General features: G+C 46.4%; 3 protein-coding genes across 7 annotated transcripts in view; all 3 read right to left on the bottom strand.

Annotated features, from left to right (window-relative positions):
• Window positions 1-700: 700 nt before the first annotated feature.
• Window positions 701-14,004, bottom strand: VCP (valosin containing protein). Its single transcript, XM_039875476.1, has 17 exons — window positions 13,723-14,004; window positions 9,813-9,924; window positions 9,455-9,627; window positions 8,232-8,374; window positions 7,526-7,656; window positions 6,872-7,003; window positions 5,731-5,833; window positions 4,943-5,076; window positions 4,729-4,864; window positions 4,256-4,368; window positions 3,682-3,846; window positions 3,468-3,590; window positions 2,991-3,203; window positions 2,501-2,809; window positions 2,066-2,221; window positions 1,516-1,670; window positions 701-1,363 (listed from the first exon to the last, which is right to left on the bottom strand). Exons 1-17 carry the CDS (start codon window positions 13,737-13,739, stop codon window positions 1,258-1,260), a joined length of 2,421 nt encoding a protein of 806 aa, XP_039731410.1. The 5' UTR covers window positions 13,740-14,004; the 3' UTR covers window positions 701-1,257.
• Window positions 14,005-15,171: 1,167 nt separating this feature from the next.
• FANCG (FA complementation group G) lies at window positions 15,172-21,221 on the bottom strand. 2 transcript variants are annotated; one of them, XR_005655552.1, is made up of 14 exons: window positions 20,576-21,221; window positions 20,280-20,370; window positions 19,788-19,919; window positions 19,380-19,582; window positions 18,729-18,864; window positions 18,381-18,511; window positions 18,146-18,292; window positions 17,865-18,016; window positions 17,417-17,483; window positions 16,862-17,151; window positions 16,664-16,710; window positions 16,316-16,471; window positions 15,728-15,819; window positions 15,172-15,574 (listed from the first exon to the last, which is right to left on the bottom strand). XR_005655552.1 is itself a non-coding variant. In XM_039875478.1 (14 exons), the coding sequence occupies exons 1-14, from the start codon at window positions 20,669-20,671 to the stop codon at window positions 15,466-15,468; spliced, it is 1,881 nt and encodes a 626-aa protein (XP_039731412.1). In that variant the 5' UTR covers window positions 20,672-21,220; the 3' UTR covers window positions 15,172-15,465. The 2 variants fall into 2 exon arrangements, 1 of the variants encoding a protein (XP_039731412.1); XM_039875478.1 differs by having other exon boundaries at window positions 15,728-15,851; window positions 20,576-21,220.
• Window positions 21,222-25,664: 4,443 nt separating this feature from the next.
• The window catches only part of PIGO (phosphatidylinositol glycan anchor biosynthesis class O), a 7,869-nt gene continuing 5,898 nt past the window's right edge, over window positions 25,665-27,635 (bottom strand). For 3 of the 4 annotated variants that reach the window (XM_039875472.1, XM_039875471.1, XM_039875473.1), the window contains 4 exons: window positions 27,317-27,523; window positions 26,887-27,101; window positions 26,211-26,281; window positions 25,665-26,050 (listed from right to left, as the gene is read on the bottom strand). In XM_039875472.1, coding sequence (XP_039731406.1) covers window positions 25,921-26,050; window positions 26,211-26,281; window positions 26,887-27,101; window positions 27,317-27,523 — 623 coding nt within the window. In that variant the 3' untranslated portion in view covers window positions 25,665-25,920. Of the gene's footprint in view, window positions 26,051-26,210; window positions 26,282-26,886; window positions 27,106-27,316; window positions 27,524-27,635 lie in introns of those variants that run through there. The other variant, XM_039875475.1, reaches the window with a different exon arrangement.

Genomic DNA, 27,635 nt, shown 5'->3' with positions numbered 1-27,635 from the left:
AGGATAAACAATACAAGTTTTACAGTGGATTGTTTTCTCTGCACCATACTGTTCTTTGGGTAAGGAAGGCATCATGGTACTAACCCCAGAAGCCCTAAGTGATAATGATGGTACTTTTTGAAGAAGAGGATACTCTATACCTCAACAAAACTATGCAAGCAATCATCTGAAAAACTGCAAGCAGGAGAGGATGTTTAATTTAGAAAAAAACACATCCAATACTAGAATTTTATGTTAGAAAAGCTGTTTTTTTATAATACAAATTACATAAAATAAAGGTGGACATAATTATAAGTGACCCTCAACCAGAGCATGAATGTTTGGGACTTTTAGATGCACCGAAAGAACATCCGCCTCCACGCAGATTGTATCTTTCTGCAGCTCTTAAGATTTTTGGAGAGCACCCCAATCCAGTCCTTGGTCAGGTAAAAGGGGTTCTGTAGGCCTATTCTTACCATCCACGTCAGATATAGGTGGAGGATGCAACATTTTCCACAGCTGGAGCTCCATCAGGTTGTTTCCCCTCTACTGCAGTCCTATCCAGTAATACTGCAGCCATAGCGGGGAGGCAGCAGTATCATACTGATGTCAATCAGGAGGGAAAAGGATGCAATCTTACAGGATTTCACATTTGGAAAAGTGCCTTGGCAGTGAGGGGTAACCCAAGGCCCTTCCCAGGAAAAGAAGCAGGCACAGGGGCTGGTATTCAGGCTCCATTTTGACCCAATGTTTATTGTCCTTGTACAACATGTCATTTTTGGTTTAGAAACTGCTTGTGATTAGTTTTCCAACATTAACTCAAAGCATGTAAAATAAAATCAACCTACTCTCTATATAAACACCCAGCAACTGTGGCCCTTAACCTTCCTGCCCAGGTTGGGTAGGGGGAAGAAGGGAGGGCTTGAGAAGCATTGAGTGAAGTGCAGATGCTTTACTGTAGGGAGTGGCGTAGTGCCTTGGTTCACACCCGCACAGGTCCCCTGCACTGCCCCAACTACAACAGAAATGGCCCAAGGCCCAATTCCCTGTTGGTAATTCACTCTCCACCTCCCAAATGAAAATCACTTTTATTTTATCCCTTGTTTTGTATTTTTTGCAACAGAAACCCCCTGTCCAGAGACTGACTGTAACTGAACTGTTCAGGCTGAGGAATGGAGCAGGCTGTGGGCGCACCTCTGGTCCCTCCTGGGCAAACACCCCCACCCTGAGGGAACAAGGTCCAGCCAGGCCAGCTCGCAGCATGCTGGCCATCACCACTTAGCCATACAGGTCATCATCATTGTCTTCTGTATATACACTGCCACCTGTGCCGCCTCCACTGCCCTGACTGGGGCCAGCTCCACCCTGGTTTCCTGAAGGGAATCTGTGTGCAAAAGAACAGAACCAAAAGAAAAAAAAAAAGGTTAGGACAGGACCTGTGTTTTCACAACTATCTTTCTAGTATCCTTAGGACACTCACGACCTTGGTTTAGTTCTCCAAGACAACTTAAGCACTGCCCAATGCAGCCTACTTACCTGAAACTACCAAAGCCCCGACTCTGCTGAAGGGTCTGAGCAAACATTTCATACTTCCGAATGTCATTGTCACTGACAGAACGGCGGGCAAAGCGCATGGCTTCCTCAAAGTGATCTCGGCGGATCTCAGGCACTGGATCATCCTCTTCTACCTCCTGTAGGGTTTGGTAAACAGATCAGGAATAGTTAAGGAGTATCTGTCTTTATGGAGTACAAATGTGTGTAGACACACACACACACACACACACACAGGCATTTAATTTTAAGAGTGATAGATAGGTCCGTAAATCCCAAGTTCTAAGCCTTGCTCTATTTATCTGCACAATCATACTTTGATTTCCCTCACGGAGGCTTCAGACTGAGAATATAGCCTGCCCATCTCTTCTCAGCCTTCATAATTCCAGACTAAAAGGGTTAATTCTTTCTCTTTGATGCCCTGCTAAATATCTCAGTCAGATGACCTTTCCAAAACCTTACACTCTTAACTCTGGTAGAGACTGTCCCCTGGCTCCCCACAACCGGCACTTCTAGGTAAAGGATGCAAACTCACCATGGCTGATGGGTTAGTCTGCCTCTCCCGTTCTCGCCTTATCTCACTTTCGATGGATTCACGAATGGCCAGCTTGCAAGCACGTTGGCAAATCTCTGTCAAGTCAGCTCCAGAGAAGCCATTAGTCATCTTAGCCAAGAACTCCAAATCCACGTCCTAAAAGATGCAAGAGTATCTTAGCATTTAACTTCTCCTCCCCTGTGATACACAATCTTTGAGCCGCTCAAGCACTTCCAATTCCAGTTCATCCCATCTTTTAACATGCTGATTTTTATTCCCAATTCTAGATTATCTTAATACCCTCAAATCTTCCATCTTCCCTTTACAACTCTAACCCCAGAAATCTCCAATGAAATATTGTCTAGGAATCAAACAGCACTTCACACTAGCCTGAGGACTCACAGAAGTCCCCATAGCCCATGACCTTGCACCTGCCTTGGCAACTGGGGACTTGCGCAGGTTGGCCTTGAGGATGGCAACACGGGACTTCTCATCAGGAAGCGGGATGTAGATGAGCTGATCGAGGCGGCCAGGTCGCAGGATAGCAGGATCGATGATATCAGGCCGGTTAGTAGCGCCGATGATAAACACATTCTTTTTTGTGGACATGCCATCCATTTCTGTCAGGATCTGGTTAATGACTCGGTCAGCAGCCCCACCACCATCTCCAATGTTACCACCACGGGCCTTGGCAATTGAATCCAGCTCATCAAAGAATAGTACACAGGGGGCAGCTTGGCGGGCCTGTGGGAGGGACAGATGAAACTCAAGCATTAACACCATTGGGTCTCTTCAGACCTGAAAAGGAAAATAAAGTGCCCCAGTTGAGCTGCCAGAATGAGATGGTTTTAACTCTCCCAAAAACAGACTATCTCTACCTTGCCCCCATGCAAATGAATAGATAGCTCAGCTATTTGTAGCTCACCTTGTCAAATATTTCCCTGACGTTGGCCTCAGACTCCCCAAACCACATGGTGAGCAGCTCAGGACCCTTGATGGAGATGAAGTTGGCCTGGCACTCATTAGCAATGGCTTTGGCTAGCAAGGTTTTCCCACAGCCAGGGGGTCCATAGAACAGTACTCCCTTGGAGGGTGTCATGCCAAACTTGAGGAATTTGTCTGGGTGCTCCACGGGATACTAGGAGGAAAAGGAAAGAGGGTTCAGGGACATCCTTATAGTTTGAAAGAAATCTAACCAAACAGAAGCACCCCCCATTCCTACTCAGAAGTGTAAGATCCAGGTTCCCTAGGAGCAGGCTCCTTTGTACCTCAAACCTGAGAATAGCAGGTTCTTGACTTATTCTCTCACAATTCCTGCAATGAATATGCCAACACCCCAAGCCCACCCAGCTCAATTACAAAGTACTGAAGCAGTGACTCACCCTGGACCAAGCTACCCTACCTGGACTAGTTCCTGAAGCTCACGTTTGACATCCTCCAGGCCCCCAATGTCCTCCCAGGTCACCTGTGGCACCTCCACCACAGTTTCTCGCAGTGCTGATGGGTTGCTCTGGCTCAGGGCCCACTAAAAAGGGAAGATAAACTGGGGATGAGACTCCCCAGGGGTGGGGTCAAAGTGTATGTGTATCTACTTGAGATAGGAATGCAGTCCTTACCCGGAAGTCATCCATAGTTACTGCTAGGGAATTCATGACCTCAGCATCGATGGTCTCATCTTCTAGATCAATGAGGTCCATCTTCTTGCGGATGGCCTGCAGAGCAGCCTCTGAGCACAAGGCTGCTAAGTCAGCGCCCACATGCCCATGAGTCTCATTGGCCACCTGCAGAGAAAAAAATCTACTTATTATCCTCTCTCTAAGAACTAGATGCCTTCGGAAGCTCAAAGACAACAGAATCTTGGCTTGTGCCTCTAACTCCTATCTCTGGGTCCTTCCATTTCTCTAAATACATACTAGCAGTCCTTTCACTGGCTGGATTTTAAGTATTCAAGCCTGAACTTGGGGCTTGGAAATAAAGTGCCCCCAAAATTCAGGTTTACTCTAAGGTAGTGTCAACCAAGAAACATGACAAGTCCAGTTTCCTGGATTCACTCTTAGATCACTTCCTTTCCCCTGCCCAGGATTGAAAGCAGTATCTTCACATCTCAAGTTTATATTCCTAGCCAATTCCCTTCAATTGCCTAGAAATGGCTATCCTAAAAATCCTGGCCAGCCCTTATCACCACTCCACCTGTTCCAGGTCCACATCATCTGCCAGCTTCATGTTCTTGGTATGGATCTGAAGAATTTCCAAGCGTCCTGTAGCATCAGGGATTCCAATATCTACCTCCCTGTCAAAGCGACCTGTGGGACAGTGTGTGAACATAGACAAGGCTCATTTCTGGTCCAGAGGGAAAAAAGGATAGGCCTAATGTGACCAACCATCCCAGTTTGCCCAGAACTGTCCTGATGTTAACACTCGTAAGGTCCCAGGTCTTGGGTAACCCCTCAGTCTCAAGCAAACCAGGATGGTTCATCATCCTAGACAGGACATGAGAAAAGGGAAAGGACTCCTGGGCCCTATCCCTACAAAGAGCTTCAAAAAATCCTCAGAATTAGGTGACTTAGATAAAGGACAAATGTAGGATCAAAGAGAGTAAGCCACGTAGAGCTATAATCTCCCTATGAACAAGGACAGGGATGAAAGGAATTTGGGGTCCTTACCAAATCGTCGTAGGGCTGGGTCAATGCTGTTGGGTCTGTTGGTTGCTGCCATGACAATCACATGTGCTCTCTGCTTTAGGCCATCCATGAGGGTCAATAACTGTGATACAATACGTCGCTCTACCTCCCCATGGGTCTGTCAGAACAGGATATCTGGTCAGAAGTGAAGTCAGGACCTTTCAACCCCCCACGAATCCCTTGGGTAAGTTCCTACTTTCTCTCTTTTGGGAGCTATGGCATCCAGCTCATCAATGAAGATGATCGCAGGAGCATTCTTCTCAGCCTCCTCAAAGGCTTTACGAAGGTTGCTCTCAGACTCACCAGCCAACTTGCTCATGATCTCAGGACCTGAAAAGATACAGAATGGAGGCAATGGAAAAACTACATCCTTCCTCAATCCCGGAAATCAGATAATTTGTTTGCCCAGCCCAGAGACAGGTGGTAACCTCTGCCTATTTTCTCACAGTCTGTATTAGATATTATCCCAAGATAATGCCACTAGGCCAGGCTAGACAGAACCCAAGAAACTCAGTACACTTATCTAACAATTGAGTTCAAAGTATGAGGATGACGGAAGATGCTCTGGGACTTCTGGCCAGAGCAGATGCAGTGCACCAGTTGGACCTCTACCAGATAAATATCACTCTCGAAGAGCCAGTTGACCTTCCCCCAAACACTCTCCAATAAATAAATACTTTTTGATCTTTTATCCTAACTTGTTCCCCCTAAATGTCTTAAGCTTGTCCATAATCTTTCTCAAAGAGGGATAGATCAAGGTAAGAGAGTAGAGTTATCTTGAAAAAAAAAAAAAAAAAAGAGTAAAGTATCTTCCCCCTGTTCCTTATCTATCTGTAATGTAGCCCAGTGGAAGAAAGATAGTAAAGTGTACACAAGGGCATGTGTGCAAATGAATGTATCCAGGATTTCTCCAGCTCGTGAGACTAGGTCAAGCTCAGCTTAGAGTTGAGTCCAGCCAAACACAAGATGAACCAAGTCTTTTACCATTGATCAAGAAGAAGAAAGCTCCAGTCTCATTTGCCACAGCTCGAGCAATCAGGGTCTTCCCAGTCCCAGGAGGTCCATAGAGCAGGATTCCCCGAGGAGGCTGAGGACCAATACAGAGGGTGTGACTGGGTTCAGACTCCCACCTTCTCCAACCCCATCCATCCTAAAATGGCTCAACTAGAGCTATATTTAGAGAGGATGAAAATAAGCTCAACCCTGACACCAGAAAGAATGAGCCCTCTGCCACAGCTGCTAGGAAGACAGCTTACTTCAGGCCACACTTATTCCTCTTTATCAGAAGAGAAAATACTGCTAGAAAGCTGACAACACTTATTATTATAACTTGCATAGGAGACAAAGAGGAGAGAAACCAACCTAAGAAACTCTAATGTGAGTCTGGAAACTCTAGTATGGATAAATCTAAAGATCCTGGGACTAGGGAAAAGCAAGAGGCCATTAGGCCAAAGGGCCAAGGCCTAGCTTAGTCATTTAAGAACAGTATTGCCAGAGGCTCACTCTCTTCAGTAATCACAACCCTCCAGGATTTATTATCATGTTGGAATACTTCTCTTTACTGCCAAGCACAAGTTTTCCTCTTTGAAGCTGTCTTTTCTATGGCCTTATCCACAGGCAGCACATGGTAAGTGCCCACGTAGAAGATAAAGTTATTTGTACAATATATACTAGGGGAAGGGATAATTTAATCTTTGGTGTGTCTCATGATATGGAAATAGCTAGGAAGTTACATTGTAGACCAGCAGTTCTCAAATATATTAGACATAGGAACTTTTACACTGCTAATTTCCTTAATTTCTTCTATCAGGCAGCACTGTTCTACACAAGTTGGCAAACCATAGTGAGATTTGTTTTTACAAGGTCCATAAAAATGGGTTTTTACATTTTTAAATGGTTATAATAAAAAAATATATACGGATGCAACAGAGAACTTCACTGGTCTGCTCTGTTATAGACCATTAGTAGCTTAATAAATTTATGGTCCTCTATAATCTCAAAGAATTTATTGCTGCCTCTCTAATTCAAGGCAATAATAAAATATGAGAACAAGTCCCAGGATCTGACACCAAGTAGTCGTTAATCACCACTCTAGACTATACTCCACAGAGCCCAAGATGCTCACCTTCACACCAATTGCCTTAAAGAGGGCAGGATGTCTCAGGGGCAGCTCCACCATCTCCTTTATCTGAGCTAGCTGTTTCCTGCAGCCACCAATGTCATCATAGCCCACTTCATTCAAGGACTCTTCCTCATCCTGAATACGTAGGAAACAAAGAAAAAGAGAAGGCAGGAATATTACAATCAGCATAAGCTGAGTTTCTCCAAATACTTCCACAATCTGGCATGGAGAAATCTGCTGTATGAGAGGATTCTCCTCTAAGGAGATAATGCCTCAAAGAACAACTCAAAATCCCAAGGCAAAGATTTCTAGCACAGCCTTTCCATTTCACACTGTCCTTCACCTTACTGGGAAGCGCTCCCCTAATATGTGAAGCTGGAAACTCTGGTAAACGGGCAGAGGCCTGGATGCCATCATCAGCATCATTTCTTCAAAAATTATTCTAACCACTTAGGTCCTTTGGGTTGAATCTAGATTTTAAAAATTACTGATATCACATACTTACAAGAAACACCTAGACTCAGAAATGAATAGCTGGGAGATTTCCCACCTCTGGAAAGCAGCTTTGTTCTAAAGAGCACCCCACCCTGACAGCTACTACATGACTGCCCCAGAGTAATCATGAAATCGGATACTGGGATTAGGGAGAGAACTCACCTCTCGTTTGATAGGCTCCCCTTCACAGTGAATCACTGTGTCTGGAGCAACAATACAATAAGGGCTGGGATCTGTCTCCACTACTTTGAACTCCACAGCACGCATTCCACCCCGGACAAGGAAAATGTCTCCTATGAGAACAATCAGCACAAGGGCAATTAGAGATGTCAACAATGAAACTAGTGAGAATTCCTCATCAGAACCTGGGGTCTAGAATGCCAAGTTCCCTAGATAGTGCCCTTTCTCCTTCCCACCCCCATGATCTTGTTAAGCATCAGGCAAGAGGAGAAAGCTAACCTGTGAAGAGCCCCTCTACCACTCAAGAGGACAATGAATAAAACCTGATGTGCCAAAAGCCCCAAAAGTTTTGATTCCTGGGGTATGGGCAACCCAAACTGTTACAATCACTAATGGTACAGCTATGCTAAAAATTAAATAACTGGACCGTGACACAGCCAAAATGACCCACTTCCTCCTTTAGAGATCTGAGAAGATAACTTACTCTCCTGGAGCAGGGAGTAGGAATGGAGGAATGGGGTAATGGGGGAGTGGGAAGGAAGGCAAAGGGAAGGTGAGAGTTCACATGAGTATGAATGCAGATGCATGTGCATGCATACAATATTAAAATGAGACAGATGTCTAAAGTTTACTCCCAAATATCCCTACAAATGACCATCCTTAAGCTCAATCTCTAGAATTATCTCACCTTTCCGGATTGGCCGGTAAGCTTCCAGGAAGTACGGCTTAAGGTATACCTCAAAGAGATTGCCAGTGATGCCTTCCACTGTATCATCAATGGGTAGCACATGGATACGTTTGCCATACTTCACATCAGGGCATGGTTGGATGCTGAGAATGACAAGCAGACTCCAAGTTACCAACCATACTGCAGCCCCAAGCGCTGGGAACTGATGGTAAGCAAAAGAGAAAAAGTAGGGATGGCTTTAGGTAGGAAGAAAGGCAGGAAGGTAGGGTTGGAGAGAGAACAAAGGAACAGCCAAGCACAACTAAGACAGGTCACACTCAGGGTGAGATAGGTCAGGGGAGCCACTAGAAGAAGCTGCTGGGGCTCCGCACTTCCAATTAGTGAACCAAAAGGGAGACCCACACATCTGGAGCCCCCACAAAACATGAGAGGGAGAATATTCAGGGAGAGATAGTCAAGGATGATCCATTCTGGCTAATATTGATAACCCAATATTACAAAGTGAGGTCTTAGTATGATGAGTGTCAGGGTTAGAGAAATAGAAATGAAAAAATAATCTTAGCCAGGTGGTCAGAGAATGGAAAGAAAAGTGACTAAGCACCTCCAAGAAGACTACAAGAAACCTAGAATCTATAAACAACAACCAGAAGCCTAAGATATTCCTAGCCAGGTGACAGGCAGTTTTGGGTGGCAGTAACTAGAGGTAATTTCAAGATGGGGAACCTCCTGCCTAAAGTTAAGTCCAAAATCACTAAGACTGCAACTCTCATGGATCTTGCTCAAACAACGCCTCTCTCCTAGATTAACCTGGATCATTAAAAAGACCTGCTAGGAGTTCACCTTCCACATCTACACTCCCACTTCATTCCAGACCCAACACAAGTCATTAATCCAACACAGTAATAAAGTTGTTTGGCAGATTCACAACCTCAAATGGTATTCTAAACCAGGGTCTAAGATGTGATAAGTTATATCTATGGTGGAAAAAAAAAAAAAAAGCATTAAGAAAGTCACAGAAATGCCATGTTGTCCCAAAGGTCATACAGAGGCAGATTTTGAAGTCCCAGGGAAGCAGAACGAAAACCTAAAGACAACGCTAAAACATAAGTCTTCCCATCGTTAGGAGGCTTCCGATATCTGCAGCTGCCTTTGTGGGGGTCCTGCCTATCATGTAGGCTGTATCTGGCCACCCATCCCTGAGGAGCCAAGAACCCCACACACACCTGATGACATCCCCTAGGCGTACGCGAAGGTTATTCCGAACAACTCTATTCATTCGAATCTTCTCATCAGAACATGTGTCATCAGAAAGCACAATGCACACAGCTTCCCGCCTCTTCTTTCCTTTCAGCAACACTGTATCACCTCGGAACAACTGCAGCTCATCCATCTTGGGCTGAGGAAAGAAGATTAGAGCCTTTGAGTCACTGAGCCAGGGGGTAAGCAGCAGCCCTAGATGTTGGGATTCCCAGTAAACCCCACTCTATTTGTGGTAACTGCAAGAAAAATGAGAAAAGAAATCTGGGAAAAGCCCCCAGGTTAACTACAATAAGGAAAGACTGGACCATGAACCTAACTTACCTGGGACAAGGACACCACACTGTTGTCCTCATTGATGGCTTCATCGACAATTAACCGATTGGGACGGTTCTTCTGTTTAAGAATGGCTGTTGATAAGTCATCACCTTTTGAACTAGATGAGAAAATAAAGTCAGTCCTAATACATACTCCAGCCCCAGAGACCGCATCAATTTCTAAAACACACTTAAGAAAGAAGTAGTAGATAGATGAAGTTGTCCCTACATCAGAGAGCTCAGATAAAATTCAGCCAAGGTCATGAAGAATAATATCTAGCACATATTACAATTCTCATTCCAATAGCTCTCTGTATTCTGAGCACTAGTATCCTAGCTGTAAAACCCAAGTGACCATTCCCAGGGTCAGGTTGGCCTAAGAGGACAAAATAGAAGTGGAGGCTGAGTACAATTAGAGAAATGAAAATAGTCTGGGTTGGCGGGGCGGGGTGTTGAGGAGCTGGGTGAAAAAGGTGAAGTATAAAGTGGTAGTTACAAAATAGTCATGGGAATATAGTCAATAATATTGTAATAAGTATGTATTGTGCCAGATAGGTACTAGACTAATCTGGGAGATCACTTTGTAAATTATACAGATGTCTAACCACTATGCTATATACCTGAAACTAATGTAAAATAATATTGAATATCAGCTCTAATTTAAAAGAAAAAAGGGAAAAAAAGAGAAAGAAAATAGTCTTAGGACAGAATAGTGATTAAGAGAAAGGGCTCTGTAGTCAGACCTGCTGAGTCTGAGTTTCAACCCTGCCATTACTGTGATCTTGGGCAAGTTATTTAACCTCTCTGGAAGCTGATGTCCTCTGTAAAACAGAGGCTATAGTAGTACCTATCTCAGAAGACTATCTTAAGTGAGATAATGAATGCAAAATGTTCAACATAATGACTAGCACATTGTATTAATATTCACTATGATTAGCACTGCAGAACGAAGCACAAGCTCTTTTCTTGCTAACCTTCTTGCAGAACAACTTTTGACAGGGCTCAGGGAGGCCCCAAGTCCCACCAAGCAAGCCTAGGGACAATGAAGCAGAATTATTAGCACTACCCTCTATTGGTTAAACCAGTTGAATGCTAGAGCTTTCTATATATCACAGGAATGCCAAACATAAAGACCATCATATTTGCAAAAAAACACTAATAGATCTGGAACCTTCAAAGAGGCTCAAGCTCAAAAGGTAATCTCTGCAAAGACACACGACTCCATGGAGTTGGTTCAAAAAGGCAAAACCAAGAAATGCTAAGACACAGGGCAAATCCAAATTCCTCTCACCTAAATCAAGGTTACCTAAATCCAAATTCAGTTTAAATTATTTTCTAGAAGATCAGATCATTTACCTAACACTAACTTCTTAGCTTATCTCCAGCTTTCACTAACTAAACTTAGTGGGCTCTCCCTTTGAAGAGTTACCTCCTCTTAGTAAAAGGCTCAGGAAAATATGTGCATTAACCAAAATAGGAAGGTCAGACAGCGGAGGAAGCGAAGAAGTAAATAAAAAGAAATGTTTTCCAGGAATTATTTCTTCATTCAATAAATTAATGAGTATATATTATATGCTATGCAGTGTTCTAGGATCTGGGGCTACATCAGTAAACAAAACAAGACAAAATAGTATTCCTATTAGAAATAGCTTGCAAGAAAAAGAGATGCCTATGCTCTAGAATACCAGCTGGGGTAAACCCAACAGAAATAGAAATCCTATTCATCTAATAAAATTGTAAACTTTCTGCTGACCCTCTCACATAAGTTGCATCTTTAATTATTGCCTTTAAACTAGTTTCCAAGAGCGGAGTTTCCTAGGCTGACACAGCTTCCCCCAATCCAAAAATGAGGCAATCTGAGCACAAGGCTGCAGAGTAAACAAATTCTCCCACTGCTATCAACACCCTATAGGGCAAGTGTGGTCAATGTGACAGCTAAGGGCAATTTAAACACAACAATGCTCCCTCGCCCTCACACCTCAAAATACCCTCCAAGGGCTGCCCATCTTCCTTCTTGATCTATAGCAGTAGTCCCTAACCTTTACGGCACTGGTGCCCCTGTGAGAATCTAATGCCTGATGATCTGAGGTGGAGCTGAGGCGGAAATGCTAGCTAGCGCTGGGGAGCAGCTGTAAATATAGATGAAGCTTTGCTTGCCCACCTGTCACTTTCTGTTGAGCAGCCCAGTTCCTAACAGGCCATGGACCTGTACTGGTCTGCAGCCTGGGGTGTTGGGGATCCTTGACCTATAGGGCTGGGGCTGCAGAAAAATAGAATGGCTGATGCCTCTAGTCATTACAGTTTGTATTTTAACCCTAAATCTTCATTCTAGGAAAATCTGCTTACTATTCTTGACCCTGGTACTGGGGATGAGTGGTATGCTCTTCCCCTAATTCCTTTAATTCCACATCTATCTACTGAGATCAAAGGAAATAACCTCAAAAATATAGAAGTCGGCCTGATAATGGGCCATCAGCAGTCTTGGAGGCTCTTTGGGGACACATTCCATTGTCTTCTACAAGAGTCAGGTCATTTCTAGAACCCCAATGGACCACAGGGGGCTTCGAGGGAGTGCAAGTAAGAGTCATCAAGATGACCTAGAGATCAGAAACCATCTGTGATGCCAGATTCCAAGAATTTTGGATTTTTACTTTTCATCTTGAAAACAAAAGACTGGATAACCTAAGATAATATTTTAAGTATTATTGAGCAGTCCTTTTAAATAGGTGACTGAGTAGTGCTTCATCTCGATTCAGAAACTTGAAAAAAAAACAGAACGCATCTCAAGAAACTAAACTCTCTGCAAGACAGGAAGGTGATTTGCATAGTAGAATTTCCATAGGATGGCTGTCTTTTTTTTTCTCCCCCCCCAACACCCGTAATAGCTAAAGCTCTTGATTCTAAATTCAATGGTTTTATTGACGCTTTCTTCAGGGGTGAAAGGCCCAGGATTTCTCAACATAGCAGTTTAGGGAAAAAGACCGTGTGTTCTAAGAGTGAGGGCAACTCTAACCTTCAGGCCACGATGGCTGAAATCTAGGAAGGCCCACAAAATTTAACTCAGATTCGAACAATATAGCAAGAACCTAAAATAGTAGAGAAATAAAAAGTTCTTTCTCTCCATGCCTATTTCATAACATGAAAACTGACTAAACCTTTCTCGAATGAATAACAACTGGCCTAAAGTAGGAAGAAGGCCAGAAGTGAAAAGCAGGGCCCATCCTATCCCTAACAGTCAGTCCCTCACTACTCAAGTCGCCGGGAATGCTAACCACAGGCCAAGCGGACCCAGCTCCAAAAGTGCCCTGTTGAGAGCTTCCCTGAGCTTGCCCGGCCTTCCCCTGGTCCAACCTCCGCCTGTGTCTCCAGGCTCCTTCCTTCACGTGGCCCAAAGTCCACGCCCACCGGGCCCAATTAGGGTGTAGGGGCCGCGGGGCCTGCTCTCTTCAGGACCAAAGGCCTTCAGCGGGTGCTAGGCCGGGTCGCAGGTGGCTGCCCCAAGGCCCAGGGTTCCATGCCGGCAGTGTGGGCCCGCAGACCTCACTAGGCCGGGACGGCCGTTCCAAGGGAACCAATCAGGCCGGCCCGGGCCTGCATGACACAGCACGATCTGGCCCAGGCCCCGACCCAGGCCCAACGCAAGCCCCGCCTAGGGGGCGCGCGGGTGCGCAGCCAGGCCCAGCCGGGCCCGTGGCCCATCATTCGCCCCTATCCTCTCCTCTCCTGTCTCCCTCTTTCCGGGTCTCCACCTCTTAGACGCGCCCACCGCCGGGCTGGGCCTACCCAGCACGGAAGGGTCCCCCGGTGCGCGAACCCCCAGCAGGCGGGGAGGCGAGCGCGCACATGCGCGCCCGCGCGCACACACGCACACGCACACACACACACACACGTACACATACACATACACACACACTCACTCAGCTCCGGAGGCCATGGCGCGCGCCTCTCTCGGCCGGCAGCTGTGGCGGCCCGCGATTAACGGCTACAAGGGACGGCAGGCGACTGACTGGGCCGGGGCTCGGCTTTCCTGGGCGGGTGGCGAGCAGGGGCGACAAACCCGCAGGCGGCCTCCCTCTCGCTTCCTCCCAGCGGCACCCGGGCGGTGGGCGGGCAACGCTGGCTCCCGATCCGCGAGGGGGCAGCGGCAGCGACGACTCAAACGACGGCTGCAGACGCTTCACTGAGACTGAGCCGAGAAGAGCCGAATCATCGGAAGGAGAGGTGCTCTCACCTCAGCCAATCAGCGCCTGCCCTGGGGACTCCCGCCCGCCTCTCCGCGCCTCTCCCCAGCAACCCGCGTACTAGAGCCAATCAGGAAATCCGCTTGCGGCCTGGCTCCCGCCTCAGGGATGCAACACGCCTAGTAACGCCACGTCAATTGGCCGCAACGCTACGCTTCCTCGACGGATTGGGATTCTCGACCAATCAACGAAATGAATGGGGCCAGATCGACTGGCGAAAGGAGAGCCTTTAATCTCTTGGAGGCGGAATCTCCCACTTGGCTCCAGTTCATTGGCTCCTGAATTTATCCTGTTGGAAGAACCTGGCACAATGGATTGAACTCCTGCATTAGTTTAGTACTGCCGTTGATAACCTACGCACCTACCTTCTTCCAAAACTTGAGGATTCATCCTAACCCCCCTCTCTGCTCCTTCAGAACGCTGGCTCAGGCCACCTAGCACACCAGCTCTTAATCCACTCTACCCTGTTGTCTATCGCACTGTCTGGTAACCCTAATCCCACAGGCTTTAGAGTTCGTCGGAGGTTGAAGTTATATGTTTCCTCTTACCACTGGATATTAATATTAATGGTTGGAGGAGAGAGGGCACTCAAGTTCAGAGAGAGGCAAAAGGCAACCACAGAACACACAGCAGATTCAAGGAGCCTGAAGCAAGAAAATTGCATACTGAAAGTATTAGTCCATGGGCACAAAATGCCAGCTAGCCTTATGTTCAATAGGCAGCTTTGGTATCACACCGACACGTTTGAGACAGTGAAATCCCAAATTTCAAGAATTTGGGATTAGGGAGGGGGGTGGGAAGTCACTCTGAGATACTCAGGTCTGCTTGTCTCTCCCCTTTAAGAATTGAATACTTGCCCTTGTCCTGCTTAGACTACCTTCCAGACCCAACTCCATTCATTCTGTCACATCACACAGGAATCTGGGCTTTGGGGTTCTGCTTTTTAGGCAACGAGAAGAACTAAAGCCACTGCTTCCTTGAGTAAAAATCCCTATAGCCCTTTTTTCTATCCAGACCTGTTATAAGATAGATGGTGTTGGGGGAGGGCACCTCAGACAACCAGCACTTAACTGAATTAGATAGCTGTGAGCCTTCCTACTCAGTATATGTAACAGGCAGACAAGAGATAGATAAAAGATTTTACTCAACACAAGGAGAAACAGGAAAAAAGGTGCCACAAGCAAAGTCAATGCCTTGTTGGTGGCAGATGAGGGCATGGGGGTGGGGGTAGGGGGTCCTCTGGAACTAGATAGCAGTAACTGGGCCAAAAAATTTTCAAGTCTATTTCCAAAGCCAGACTTATATAGGAATGGTCAGCTCCAGCCATATTCTCCAAGGATGGTAAAGAAGAAAGCCCTCCCCTCCCCACAGAAAGATAGTCCACCGGGGCACCAGCTCAGAGTCTTCAAAACATGGCAGCTACAGGTCACAAGTCTCCAGCACAGACGTCCGAAACTCTTCAAGAAGGGCTTCACGGTCAGGAGGATGAATCCAGCTCAAACATGTTTCAAGGTACAGGGGGACACACCTGGAGAGCAAGAAGGATAAGGCCTAAGGCTGAAGGATAGGCAGAAAGATGGACAGCCATTCCTTCCCTTTCATTCACCACCACCCCAATATACCCAAGGACTCCAGGACACTATCCACCTCTCAGCCCCAAGCCAGCAAGCCTCAGCCTCACCAAGTAGCATTCTCCTGTGGCAACTTAGTTTGGGCCTCCAGCCTCCTCCAGAGAGCAGTGGCCTCATGCCTCCGATCCAGCTTCCTCAGAGTCTGAAGCAGGTGAAAGGAAGCATCTTGATTACCTGTAGTACCACCCCAGAGTACAGAGCTTTAGAATTCGACACAGCCTTAAGCATCATTTAACAAAAGGAGAAACTGAGGCATAGAATAGGGAACTGTCTTGCCTATAGTCACACACTGAATCAGGAGTAGATCATTCCCAACCATTCCTATCCCAATGCACTGCCTGCCAAGGACAAAGGGCTCAGCTGACCCTACGCCTGCCCAACACACTCCCAGTGCAGTCACTGCCTTTGTGTCTGAGGACATTTGGAAGACTGGGAAACTTGAGAGGCCTTCATACACACTTATATATGTCTTGTATGTCTGCACACGTGGGCATGTCCCTAGGTATATACAGCACAACCTTATTCCCTCCTCCTACCTGGAAATATCACTCTTACATTTATCCCCAAGTACCTCCCCATAGGCCTCTCTGTCCATGTGCATCCATGCATAGCTGACGTCATCATGCAAGTATACATACCTGGGCACACCTGTATACTAAGGAGGAAGTCCTGTAGAGCTTTGGTATCCTGATCACTGGCTACCCATTCCAGTCCACGACTAATCAGGGCAGCTGCCCGAAGCTGTTGTAATGCCATATCTGATGTACACCCCTGTTCACAGTTGGAAGCAGGCCCTGGGGGCCACCACTAAAGTCAAGAAGTGTGTTCCCAGCCACACAGTCACCAAAACCCCAGGTGCCCCTTTATCTCATGTCCAGAGTCCCTTTCTCTTAAATATCCTGGTGGGCTGGGACACATGGAAAGGGAACTGGTATCCACCACCACTACTTCCAGCAGGGAAGAGGAAAACTGAGAGTCTGAATCACCTTGTTCTTTGTCCTTGGGTGTGTCCTGGAAGAGTAGCTCAAGGCACCTAAAGTGAGACATTGAGCAGAGGTGAAGAGGAGTCAACCTCAGAAACTCTAGGGTGAGTAGGTAAAAATGGAGCTCACCAATTCAGGTCCCAATCAGAAAATTATCCGTTTACATTTTCCCTAGGACATTAATTGGCTTCCTGTGCTCACCGGCTAAATTCACTAATTGCCTCTTTTTGGGCCCCCAGTCGCACCCAGGCTTGGCCCTGAAGCAGGTGCATGGCAGAGACCCAGGGTGGGCAGTGTGATGACTCCTTGGTTCCTTTTCTGGCATCTTCCCACAGCCAAGGCATCTTGGGAAGCAGAAATGACGTGCGGCTGAACAGTTCTTCACATATGGTCAAAGCATCCTGGGCTCGGCCTGCCTGGATAAGCGCTGCTGCTGCCTCCAAGAACACCTCAGGCATACAAGGCCCTGGGGGGCAGGGGGGTGGGAAGAACTGGGGTGGGAGAAGGATGCAGTGTTTTGAAGAGATGTGAGCCACCACCCTCAACCTCTTCACCAGGCTTTGGTACCACATGGAGACAACCCATTGCTTGCTGCCCTAGACTCCTTGCTCTGGGAAGTCTTCCTGGTTTGGTCTCCCAGATTGGACAGACAGACAACATAGGAAAAACCAGAAAACAGCAGTCCTTCTCTACTACAAAGAAGACTCCAACTCTCTCCCACCCCAATTGCAGGGAATTATGAAGACATACACCCACCTTTGGCTCCGAGTCATCTAGCAATAAAGCCAGCAGGTCCAAGTAATGCTCTGCAGCATCCTCTGCCCTGAAAAGTCATAGCCCATGAGCCTCACATTAGGCTGTTGCAGGGTTCTCCAAGGGATCTTAGCTAACAGAGGGTTGCTCAAGGGCCCTAAGGAGTGGGGAGTGTAGGGTCTTGGGGCTCCAACCCTGCTTGGTATATATCTACCCTACTTACAAAATGGATTTGGGAGGAGACTTCAGAGTTTTAAAGATACAAGTTAGTGTCTGGGGAAGAGTCCTCAGTGCAGGTCCAGTGGCAAGGCAGGAGGCTAAGGAGTAAGGTCATATGTCCTGCCACAGACTTATCCATCCCCCCTACTCATAAGAATATAAGCAGAGTCACGCCCCAGGGGAGGTATCACAAGTGGGAAGTGGAGCTCATATGAGCAAAGCAGAACCTCACCTTCCTGTCTGTAGGCATCGGCTTGCTAGCAGGTGCTTGACCTGGCTCTGTGTGCCACAGTGAAGCGGTGAGGCTGGGTCAGGTTGTGGGAGTAACAACTCTACCCCAATAAGAAGATGGGATACTTCTGAGCTATGAGTGATACTCAAGGCCTAAAAGAGACAAAAGAAGAAAGTAAATCTGTAATCTTTGGGAGCCATACTTTCTTCTACTTATTCGACTAGTCGCCCCAACACAAGCACCCCAGTAATCCTTGTATCTTCACTTGCATAGCTCCTTACCTCCACCAGAAGCTCCAGACTCTCTAGCTCTGCTGCTGTGTTCTCCAGTTGCCGATATAACCTGGAGGCCTCCATAAGTGGAGGTCCCCAGGTTGATCCCCCTTTCAGGGCTGCAACCAAGTATAACAGAGCTCTCTGTGGACTGCCCTAGAGGGATGAGAGGACACAAACTTCAGCCACCTTTGCAATGAAAATAGCTATCCACAACACCCGTGGTTTCCCCAACTGTCTTTACCATCTTACGGAGACAAGTCCCTAGGGCTGTGTACACCTGGACCAACACAGGCCGTGAGCACAGACCTGAGGCCGCTTCATGCAGGCTGCTCAGTGCCCTGGGCAGATTCCCTGTGATCAGCTCCTGGAAGCCTGATGGCAATCAAGATGTGAGCTTACAGAGGTCCATAGGGCACAGGGGTTTGGGGTGGGGGTGGGGATTGAGGGGGTTGGGAGTGGGTGATGATGGAGAACAAGAGCACAGAGAAGTTCCACTAAGCTAAATAGGACATGACAGAAAAGGCATGAGCCTAAAGGCCTCTTAAGATGGGGATTGAGGAGGAAAAATTGAGTCAGATTACTGACTGACCTTGGCGATAGGCAGATGCTGTCAGAAGGACATCTCTCAAGCCCCAAGCATCCTGCAGGGTCAATGGGGCATTTGACTCCTTTGCTGGTGGGCTCCAAGTTTTTAGAAGCATCAGCAGATCCTCAGAGGCCTTGCTCTGGGGAGAAAAGTGCCATCAAAGGCTCCAAACCTGAATCACTTCATCTCCTGTCTCAGTCTACTCTGGCTGGTCCTTGAAAGCAGGGGTCCTCCTAAATCCTGTTCCTTCCATTCTAAGAGATTTATAGCTATGGGACAAGGATAAAAGGAGGTAGAAAAACCTGAGGCAATGATAATGTATGGTAGTGCACTTCCTCACTCAGGATAAGTACATGAGGACTCAGGGTAAGGATCATGTTTCGGTTACTGATGAAAAGATTGAGGCTGGGAAATAACTTCAGCAAGGTCATGAGAGACCTAACCCTACCAGCAATCAATAAGCTACTTTAAAAACCCTCCCAAGAGAATCCTTCCAATGAGGGACCAATCAGAGCAAGGTCATCTAAGTCCCTAAGAGAACTCAGGTCTCTAACCACCAACTTCGAAGCCTTTCCAGCATATAATGATGCTACTGCAGCTGGAAGGGATGGGAGAAGGGAAGAGACCTTTAGACCAGGTCACTTCCTGAATTACCTGGCTGTCGTTCAGGGTCTGCAACAGCAAGGTCAGGTCCCCAAGACAGTCAGTGCTCAGCCAGAGGGCAATCTGCAAGCCAGCCAGGTGGTGAAGGGCAGGCAGCAGCTCCGGTAGAAGGGAGGAAGCACAGAGAACGGAGCTCCACAGCCCCCTGAGCCCACATTCCAGCCTGGGCCCCAGCTGTTCCTGGGTCTCCAGCACTGTAGAGTACACACACATACAGCTAAGGTAGGACCTTATCTCTGGCTTTCCTTTTATGCAGGAACCCAAAGGTCATGGAGGATCAGTGAAAGGCATCTCTCTCTGTGGGAGTGACAGATTATGTTGCTCTTCCCACCCCTTTTGCAAGGACTTAAACCCAGACTGAAGTTGGCAGCAGCATGGGTGGCAATTTCTGGCCCTCACCTCTCTCTAGGCCCCGTTGGATATCCTGTGCCTGGTCCTCAGTGAAATTCTGGGCCAGGCTCGCCCTCAGGGTAATGAAGTTGCAGATAACAGTCAATTCCAAGGGGAGAACTGGAACAGCTGCAGGGAGCCCTGGAGCAACAAATGCTGGTTTCACAGGCTGCTCCCCAATGAAAGATCCCCTGAATAAGATTCCAAACCAGAGATTACCCCACCTCAACCAGAATGGCCTCAATAAGGAACCCACCCCTTGGACAGAAAGTTTGGGAAGGGCAGAAAGTTCTCCAGATTAGACCATCTTGGAAACCACTTCTTCAAATGCTCCTGTTGTGCGACTATGCATAAGGAGAAGAGAGATTCGCCTGTACAAAGACAATTCCACTTCAGTCCTGTCTGTGCCTTAAATCATCTCAATCCCAGAAATGGAGAAGAGAAACTGGTCTCTAGCTGTGGAGGAGGGGAACTGATCATCCTGGGGAGGGCCCTGCTTACCCTGCAGACTATCGAGGAGTCCCCTGAGCCCTTCCAGTGCATCTTGAGCCAACTGCTGTCGCCTCAGAGGCAGACCCAAGTCTTGAGCCACCTGCCAAATGTGGGATGGATTGTCACTGAGGATCAGTCCTTTCCTCTCTTCTTGCAGCAGTGGCAAGGGATATCAATCTCTAGTCATTTCTGGCGTTAGGGGAAAGTAAAGCTCAACCCCTTCCCATAGGCTGGGGTAAATTCACTGCAAACCCTCTTTCTGGTATTTTGGGGCTGCAAAGCGAGGGTCCCAGCAACCGCATTACCTTGGCCTGCCGAACTAGTTGATCATTCTTGTCCCTCCACAGGTCCAGGCAGTTGGCTTGTGGCACCAAGGAGTCCAGAGGGATCTGGTGGGACATAGTGGCCAAAGCTGGGCCTGGACACCTGGAGAGGGCTGCTAAAAGGCAAGCCTGGCGCCGCCGAAGCCCGCACCGGCACGCAGAGGGGTCCGTGGACTTCCGCACCCCGCCGCGTCTCCTTTGCAACCCTCGGGCTCCAAGCCGGGCGACCTGCCACTGCTGAGAGAAATGTACTCTCTCCTCGCAGCCTGAGGTGGCTTCCACCCCCGCCTCTTCCACCCTAGCCTCTTATTGACCGGGACGGCAAACTCTAGGCTGCGGTTGGCCGTCTTTGAGAGATAGTTCCCGCGGAAAACTCAAGAAAGAAACGAGTCTCGATAGACCAGTGAGGAAGGCGGGGGCGGAGCCGGGGGCAAGGCGGGGCAGGGAGCAGGGGTGAGCCAAGAGCGGAAGGTGCGACTGAGAGGGAAGGCTTGGGACCCACCGTTCTGCCTGCTCGGCCCTCGCCGAAGCCAGAGCTTTGAGAAATCGATCTTGGTGCCAGAACCCGTGGCTCAGCCCTTTCCTCGTTACCACACTTCAGGTCTGTTGGATTTCGCCCTCTGCGCAGGGCAGGCCCGCGCGATGCATGCTGGGAGTCGTAGTGCAGCCAAGAGCTTTCTGAAAAGTCTGGCTCTGGCAAAAAGTGTCTCCAGAAGAAACTGTGACAGGAGACCAAGGCCCTCGAGTAATCGGCCCATCTTTTCTCTTCTCACCATGGAGCACAACACATGCTAACCCAGTCTGCTTAATCGCATGTTTGTTGTCTGACTACTGACAGCGCGGCACTATGTTTGTGCAGCCTGCACTACTCATAACTACCTGCTGAATCCTTGCAACAAATGGAGCTGGGAGAACTGGATACTGTATGCAAAATCAAAAAAAAAAAAAAAAAAAAAAACTTGCAACCATTATCCCACATAAAATCAACTCAAAATGTCTAAGTTGGACTTCATTAAAATTAAAAACACCTGTGCTACGACAAAGAAAATTCAACCACAAAGTGGTAAAAATTATTTGCAAATCATATACTTCATAATGGACTTGTATCCACAATATATAACTCTCAAAGCTCAATAATAGTTATTTAAACCATTTTAAGGCAGGCAGAAAAATATGAAAGGCATTTTACCAAAAATATTTATGAATAGCTAAGAAGCACATAAAAAGATGTTCAATATCATTAGCCATTGGGAAAATACAAATTAAAATCATGAGATACCACTATGCACATACACACATAGAATGGTTACAATAAAAAAACAGATAATACCAAATGTTGGTGAGAATGTGGAAAAACTGGAAATCTCATACATTACTGGTGGGAATATAAACTGGTACAGTTATTTTGGGAAACAGTTTGGCAGTTTCTTGAAAAGTTAATCATAATCACCATATGACCCAGCAATTCCACTCCAAGGAATCCTCCCAAGAGAAATGAAAATGTATGTCTCCACCAAGAACATGTATGCAAATTCTCACGGCACTTTAAAAAAATATTCACAACAGCTAAAAATTGGGAACAATCCCAATGCCCATCAGTTGATCACAGCCATACAACGGAATATATGACTCAGCAATAAAAAGGGACAAAAAGTGATACATGGATGAATCTCGGCAACATTATTCTAAGTCAAAGAAGCCAGACTGAAAGACCTCATATTGCATGATTCCATTTATTAAACATGTCCAAAAAAGACAAATGTATAAAGACAAAAAATAGATCAGTGGCCTGGTTGGGGGTTGGGGAGAATTGGGGATTGATTGTAAACAAAGTGTAAAAAATTTATGGGAATGATGAAAATTTTCTAAATCTAAATTATAGCACTTGACAATGGTTTCTTACATATGATATGAAAAGTATAAGCGACAAAAGAAAAAATAAGATGAACTGGACTTCATCAAAACTTAAAAATTTAGTGTTTCAAAGGACACTATCAAGAAAATAAAACCCCAACCCATAGAATGGATAGAATATTTGCAAATCATATATGTGATAAGGGTCTTGTATCTAGAATATGTAAACAATACTTATAACTCAATAATAAAGACAATCTAATTAAAAAACAGACAAAAAATATGAATGGACAGTTCTCAACACCCAACATCATTAGTCATCAAGGACATGCAAACTAAAACCACAATGAGATACCACCTCACACCTACCAGGATGGTTAGAGTCAAAGATGGATACTAATAAGTATTGACATGTATGTGCAGAAATTGGTACTCTCATACATTGCTGGTGAAAATATAAAATGGTATAGCGGCTTTGGAAAACAGTGGCAGCTCCTCAAAAAGTTAAACACGCAGTTTAACTTTTAAAACAAATTTTAACTTTTAAAACTTTTTAAAAACAATTCCTCAAAAAGTTAAACATAGAGTTACCATATGACCTAGTAATTTCACGATATACCACTAGGTATATACCCAAAAGATATGAAACATATGTCCAAACAAAAACTTGTGTATAGATGTTGATAGTGGTATTATTCATAATAACCAAGAAGTGCGAACAACCTAAATGTCCATAATGGATGAATGAATAAACAAAATATGGTAATAGCCACACAATGGAATATCATTTGGCCATAAAAAGAAACAAAGTACTGATATGATACATGCTGCAACATGGATGAACCTTGAATACATTAAGCTAAGTGAAAGAAGTGGCAGAAAAAGCCAAATATATGATTCCATTTATACGAAATATCCACAATAGGCAAATCCAGAGAGACAGAAAACAGATTGGTGGTTGTCAGAGGATAGGGGCAAAGGGGTTTGACTGCAAAGGGATGATTTCTTTTGGGGGTGATGGAAATATTCTAGAAACAGTAGTGGTTTGTACATTGTAAACATATTAAGGGCCACTGAACTGTACACTTTAAAATGGTTAATTTTGTTATGTGAATTTTACCTCAACTTAAAAAAAAAGAAAAATGAAATACTGACACACGCTACTATATGAATGAACCTTGAAAATACTATGCTGAAAGAAGCTGGTCACGAAAGGCCATACATTACATGATCCCATTTTTATGAATAGGCAAATACAGTTAGAAAGTAGATTAGTAGTCGCTTAGGGTTAGGGGTGCAGGTGGGGAGGGATGGTGATAGAAAAGAGTATCTAGTTATTTTGTGGGTTGATAAAAATGTTCTAAAATTGATTGTGGTAACAATTGTACAACTCTGAATGTACTAAAAATCATAGAATGGTACACTTTAAATGGGTGAATTTTATGGTAAGTTGTAACTCAATAAAGCTGTTTTTTAGAAAGGAAACCACAAGTTAGCGTGGAATGGGCTCTGTGATGTCAAGTTAAAGGCAGGAATAAAATTTTTTAATAGTATAAATCAATGTGCTAACATATCTTTCTCTAAAAGAACCTTGTAGATCAGTAGTCCCCAATCTTTTTGGCACTAGGGACTGGTGCTCCTGTAAGAATCTGATGCCTCATGATCTAAGGTAAAACTGAGGCAATGATGCTAGTGCTGGGGAATAGCTGCAAATATAGATGAAGCTTCGCTAACTCTTCTGCTACTCACCTGCTATGTGGCCTGATTCCTAAAAGACCACGGACCAGTACCGGTCCTCATCCCGTGGGTCAGGGACCCCTGTTGTAGATCAGGAGAAAAGGAAACAGTGGTTGGCAGATCAGATTATCCCTAGGCTCCAGGGAAGAGGGTTCCCTGAAAAGAAAAAGGGGGGAAGGCTGAACACAGGGTGAGGGACCGGGGTCTGAAATCCTTCCTATGGGTGATAAGGATAGAGAAGGGGTCTTTATTTCTTCTCACAAAGGCATTGGCTACTCACTAAATGATGCTTGGGAATTGTGTTCACTTGTTTGAGGGAGAGGAAGGGGTTTTTTCCTAATTCATCTTACAGGCTAGCTGGGCCTTGCATTATTAAACCTATTCCTTCCAAGTAACCAATGTCCTATCCTCTAATTGCCTGAAACAGTACACACTTTCACCACTGTAGCACTAGGGACTGTTGGCCATTAATAATTAGAACTCTTCCTTTACAGCAGTGAATGCCTTTACCTTACAATCGCTGCTACTCAGCCTCTCTTCTTCCTCCTGCCAAGTAAAGGTAGGTGCTGTCCTGCAATTTTAACATCTGTTCTCTTTCAGTAGTCTCATGTCCTCTTGTCCTGGGTATGCTCAAACCCTAGTCCTGATCCTTCTTCTCAGAGCCTCTTCCCCACTCCTTTGATGGACATTTCCCCAAGGATTTCATGCCAGCACTTCCACATGAAATAGCGAGGTGCATGGAGGGAACAGGAGACATGCATGAGGAGCATTAGATTCATAGTTTTGGCCTCAAGTCAGGAATCATCAATGGGACAAGGTGGAATGCTTTACGTTGTGGAAGTAGGTCTCATAAAAGACAACATGGGGTGGGAAACTAGTGAGGGCTCCATAGAAGTGAAGGGCAAAGGGTGTTCTGGAGTGAAAGGACACAGTACAGGAGAGATAGCACTATAGAGGCTTTAGACAGTGAAAGTCTGTGTGCTCCAAGATGTCTGGGCTTGTCTTTTCATGCATCTGTTAACAGTCAAAGTGCAAAAATAAAATAAAATATGCTGCACGGAAAAGGAAAATGGCAGGTGGGATAATAGCAGTGCTTTGGGAAGAGCTGGGGTAAGTAAATTCACACAATTCTCATCATTTCCCAAAGGTTTTCAGGTGTAGCCAGGTCTGCAGAAGATAGCTGATCCCATCTGTGCCTGGTGGGAAGGGAGAATGACCCTCCTCAAGCCCCTATACCAGTGGTCCCCAACCTTTTTGGCACCTGGGACCAGTGCTCCTATAAGAATCTAATGCCCAATGATCTGAGGTGGAGCTGAGGCAGTGATGCTACCACTAGGGAGCAGCAGCACATACAGATGAAGCTTACCTGCTGTGTGGTCTGGTTCCTAACAGGCCACAGACCAGAACCAGTCCACGGCCCAGGGTTTGGGGACCCGTCTTACACGACAGTGGGGGCTCTCCCACATCTCAAACACACATATTTACATCATTACTTTATTCCATTTGGGAGACCACCCCCAGTCATTCAGATGCATCCAAAGCAGGAGTTAGGGATCAGGCCACACTATGATTTTTAATTATAAAATAATGAAGTCCCAGATGCCAGTAGCTCCTGGCTGCATAGTGGTAAGAGGTGTGGCTGAACCTCTCTTGAAGATGATCCAGCACCCATGTAGTCCAGACTAGACTGTTCTCCAGTTCTCCCTGTGGCCAAGAGCCAGCATCCACAGCCTAGGCTACCTCTGCTGGGCCAGAACTAGCTGCCGGAACCAGGAGCTCACTGCACCATCCACTCGCATCACCAAAGCTAGGCCCAGGCAAAGTCCCACGCTGCTCACAATGAAGCCCATGGCTTCAAAAATGAACCTGCAAAGAATGGTGGAGAACATCAGGGGACCCTAGACCCCTTTTCCCTGCTGAGGTAAAACCCTGTCCACTCTGGATGTTCATTTTTTTTCTCCACACTTTACCACCGCCGCCCTCCCCCCCACCCCAACACCTCTAGTTCTCAAGCATATTCACTCACTTAGGGGCAAACACCTTCCAGACCATGAGATGCCTGCGGAGGATGGAGGCTGACAAGGCACAGGCCAGAATCTAAGGGAGGAAAGAAGGAGTTAAGTTACTTGGAAAGGTAAAGAGAAAGCAGGTCAAAGAGAGAGTTGCTGTAAGACCTTGTGAAGAATGGGGAGTAGGAATGTAGTGCATACCAGAGGGAAAAACCCTGGGCTGGGGCAACCACTTAGGAGTCCTAATTCTTTTTCTGGCCTCCCCATGACCCACTGTGTGACCTTGGGCAAACACTATTCATCTGGGCTGCTAACACTTAGGCTCTGCCTCCCAGGGTGAAGGAAGATGTCATAGTCACACCTTCTGCCTCCACAGGAAAGGAGGAGGATTCATGACCACAGCTTGGGAAAGAATCCTGACCATCACCTCAGTTTTTCCAGTCTGAACACGAATGGAATAATTCCTAAATGCAACCAGCAGGTTCCAGACCTAGCTTGTAGGGAGGAAACAATCTAAGACAAGGATTAAAGAGACCAAGGTTCAAATTTCAATACTGCCATTTGAGGCCACAGTCTTTGGGCAACCACTTCACTTATCTGTAACTCAGTCAAGGCTCGCTCCCAGGGTTTTGGCTCAGTATGAAAGAATGTGATGTATGCACATGAGAATGCATGCACTTCCTCTGCACCCACCTGAATACCAAGGACAAAGAGGTACTTGAGGCCCAGCTGCAGCAGCGCTACATTGAAGTGGTGAGGCGAATGTCGGAGCCTCATCTCCATCAGTGGCTCCTCCTCCTCCTCAGGCCTGACTCTGGCCTCACCTTCATTCCCTGCAGGTTGGCGCCTCTTCCCAGACCCTTGACTCTCACACAGGAAGGGCCAGAGCAGGAGCAATGGGCAACCTACTGCCTCAGAGGAAGGAAAGGCTATAATTAATGAAGGACCTAGGGACCAGGCCACCTTGGCCCCCAACCACCCTAGTTGGCTCAGCCTCCAATTAGCACACACCAAGGGATGCCAAAGATCCAAGAAAATCATATCTCCCCACTCAAATCCAGGGGGTTCCTTTCCTTCTACAAAGCAAGTAAACAATGGAAGCAAAGGAGGAATGAGAAGGTACCTGCAAAGAGGAGGTGGGAAGCAAATGTGTTGGCTCCCACCAGCAAAGCAGGCAGCCAGGTGGAGGAGCCATGACCCTCTGGGAATCCCACAAAGGCTGCATTCCAATGGATGGCTGGAAAGACAGGCTGGTGACCCGTGGCATAGAAGGTCTGTGTGGCCATGAGGGCCCAAGCAGAGACTGCTTGCCATGGCACAGTAAAAGGACCTGGGAGAAGAGATATACCTCTTTACAGTCATATTCCATTCCCTAATCCATGGCCTACTGCCCCATGATCATATACTACTACTTCAATGATTAGTCTCTCTCTCTCTCTCTC

Source organism: Pteropus medius, unplaced genomic scaffold (genome assembly GCF_902729225.1).
Source record: "Pteropus medius unplaced genomic scaffold, Ma_sr-lr_union100, whole genome shotgun sequence".
Taxonomy (NCBI): domain Eukaryota; kingdom Metazoa; phylum Chordata; class Mammalia; order Chiroptera; family Pteropodidae; genus Pteropus; species Pteropus medius.
Note: the sequence above shows the minus strand (reverse complement) of the source record. Positions and strands in the feature narration are given on the sequence as shown.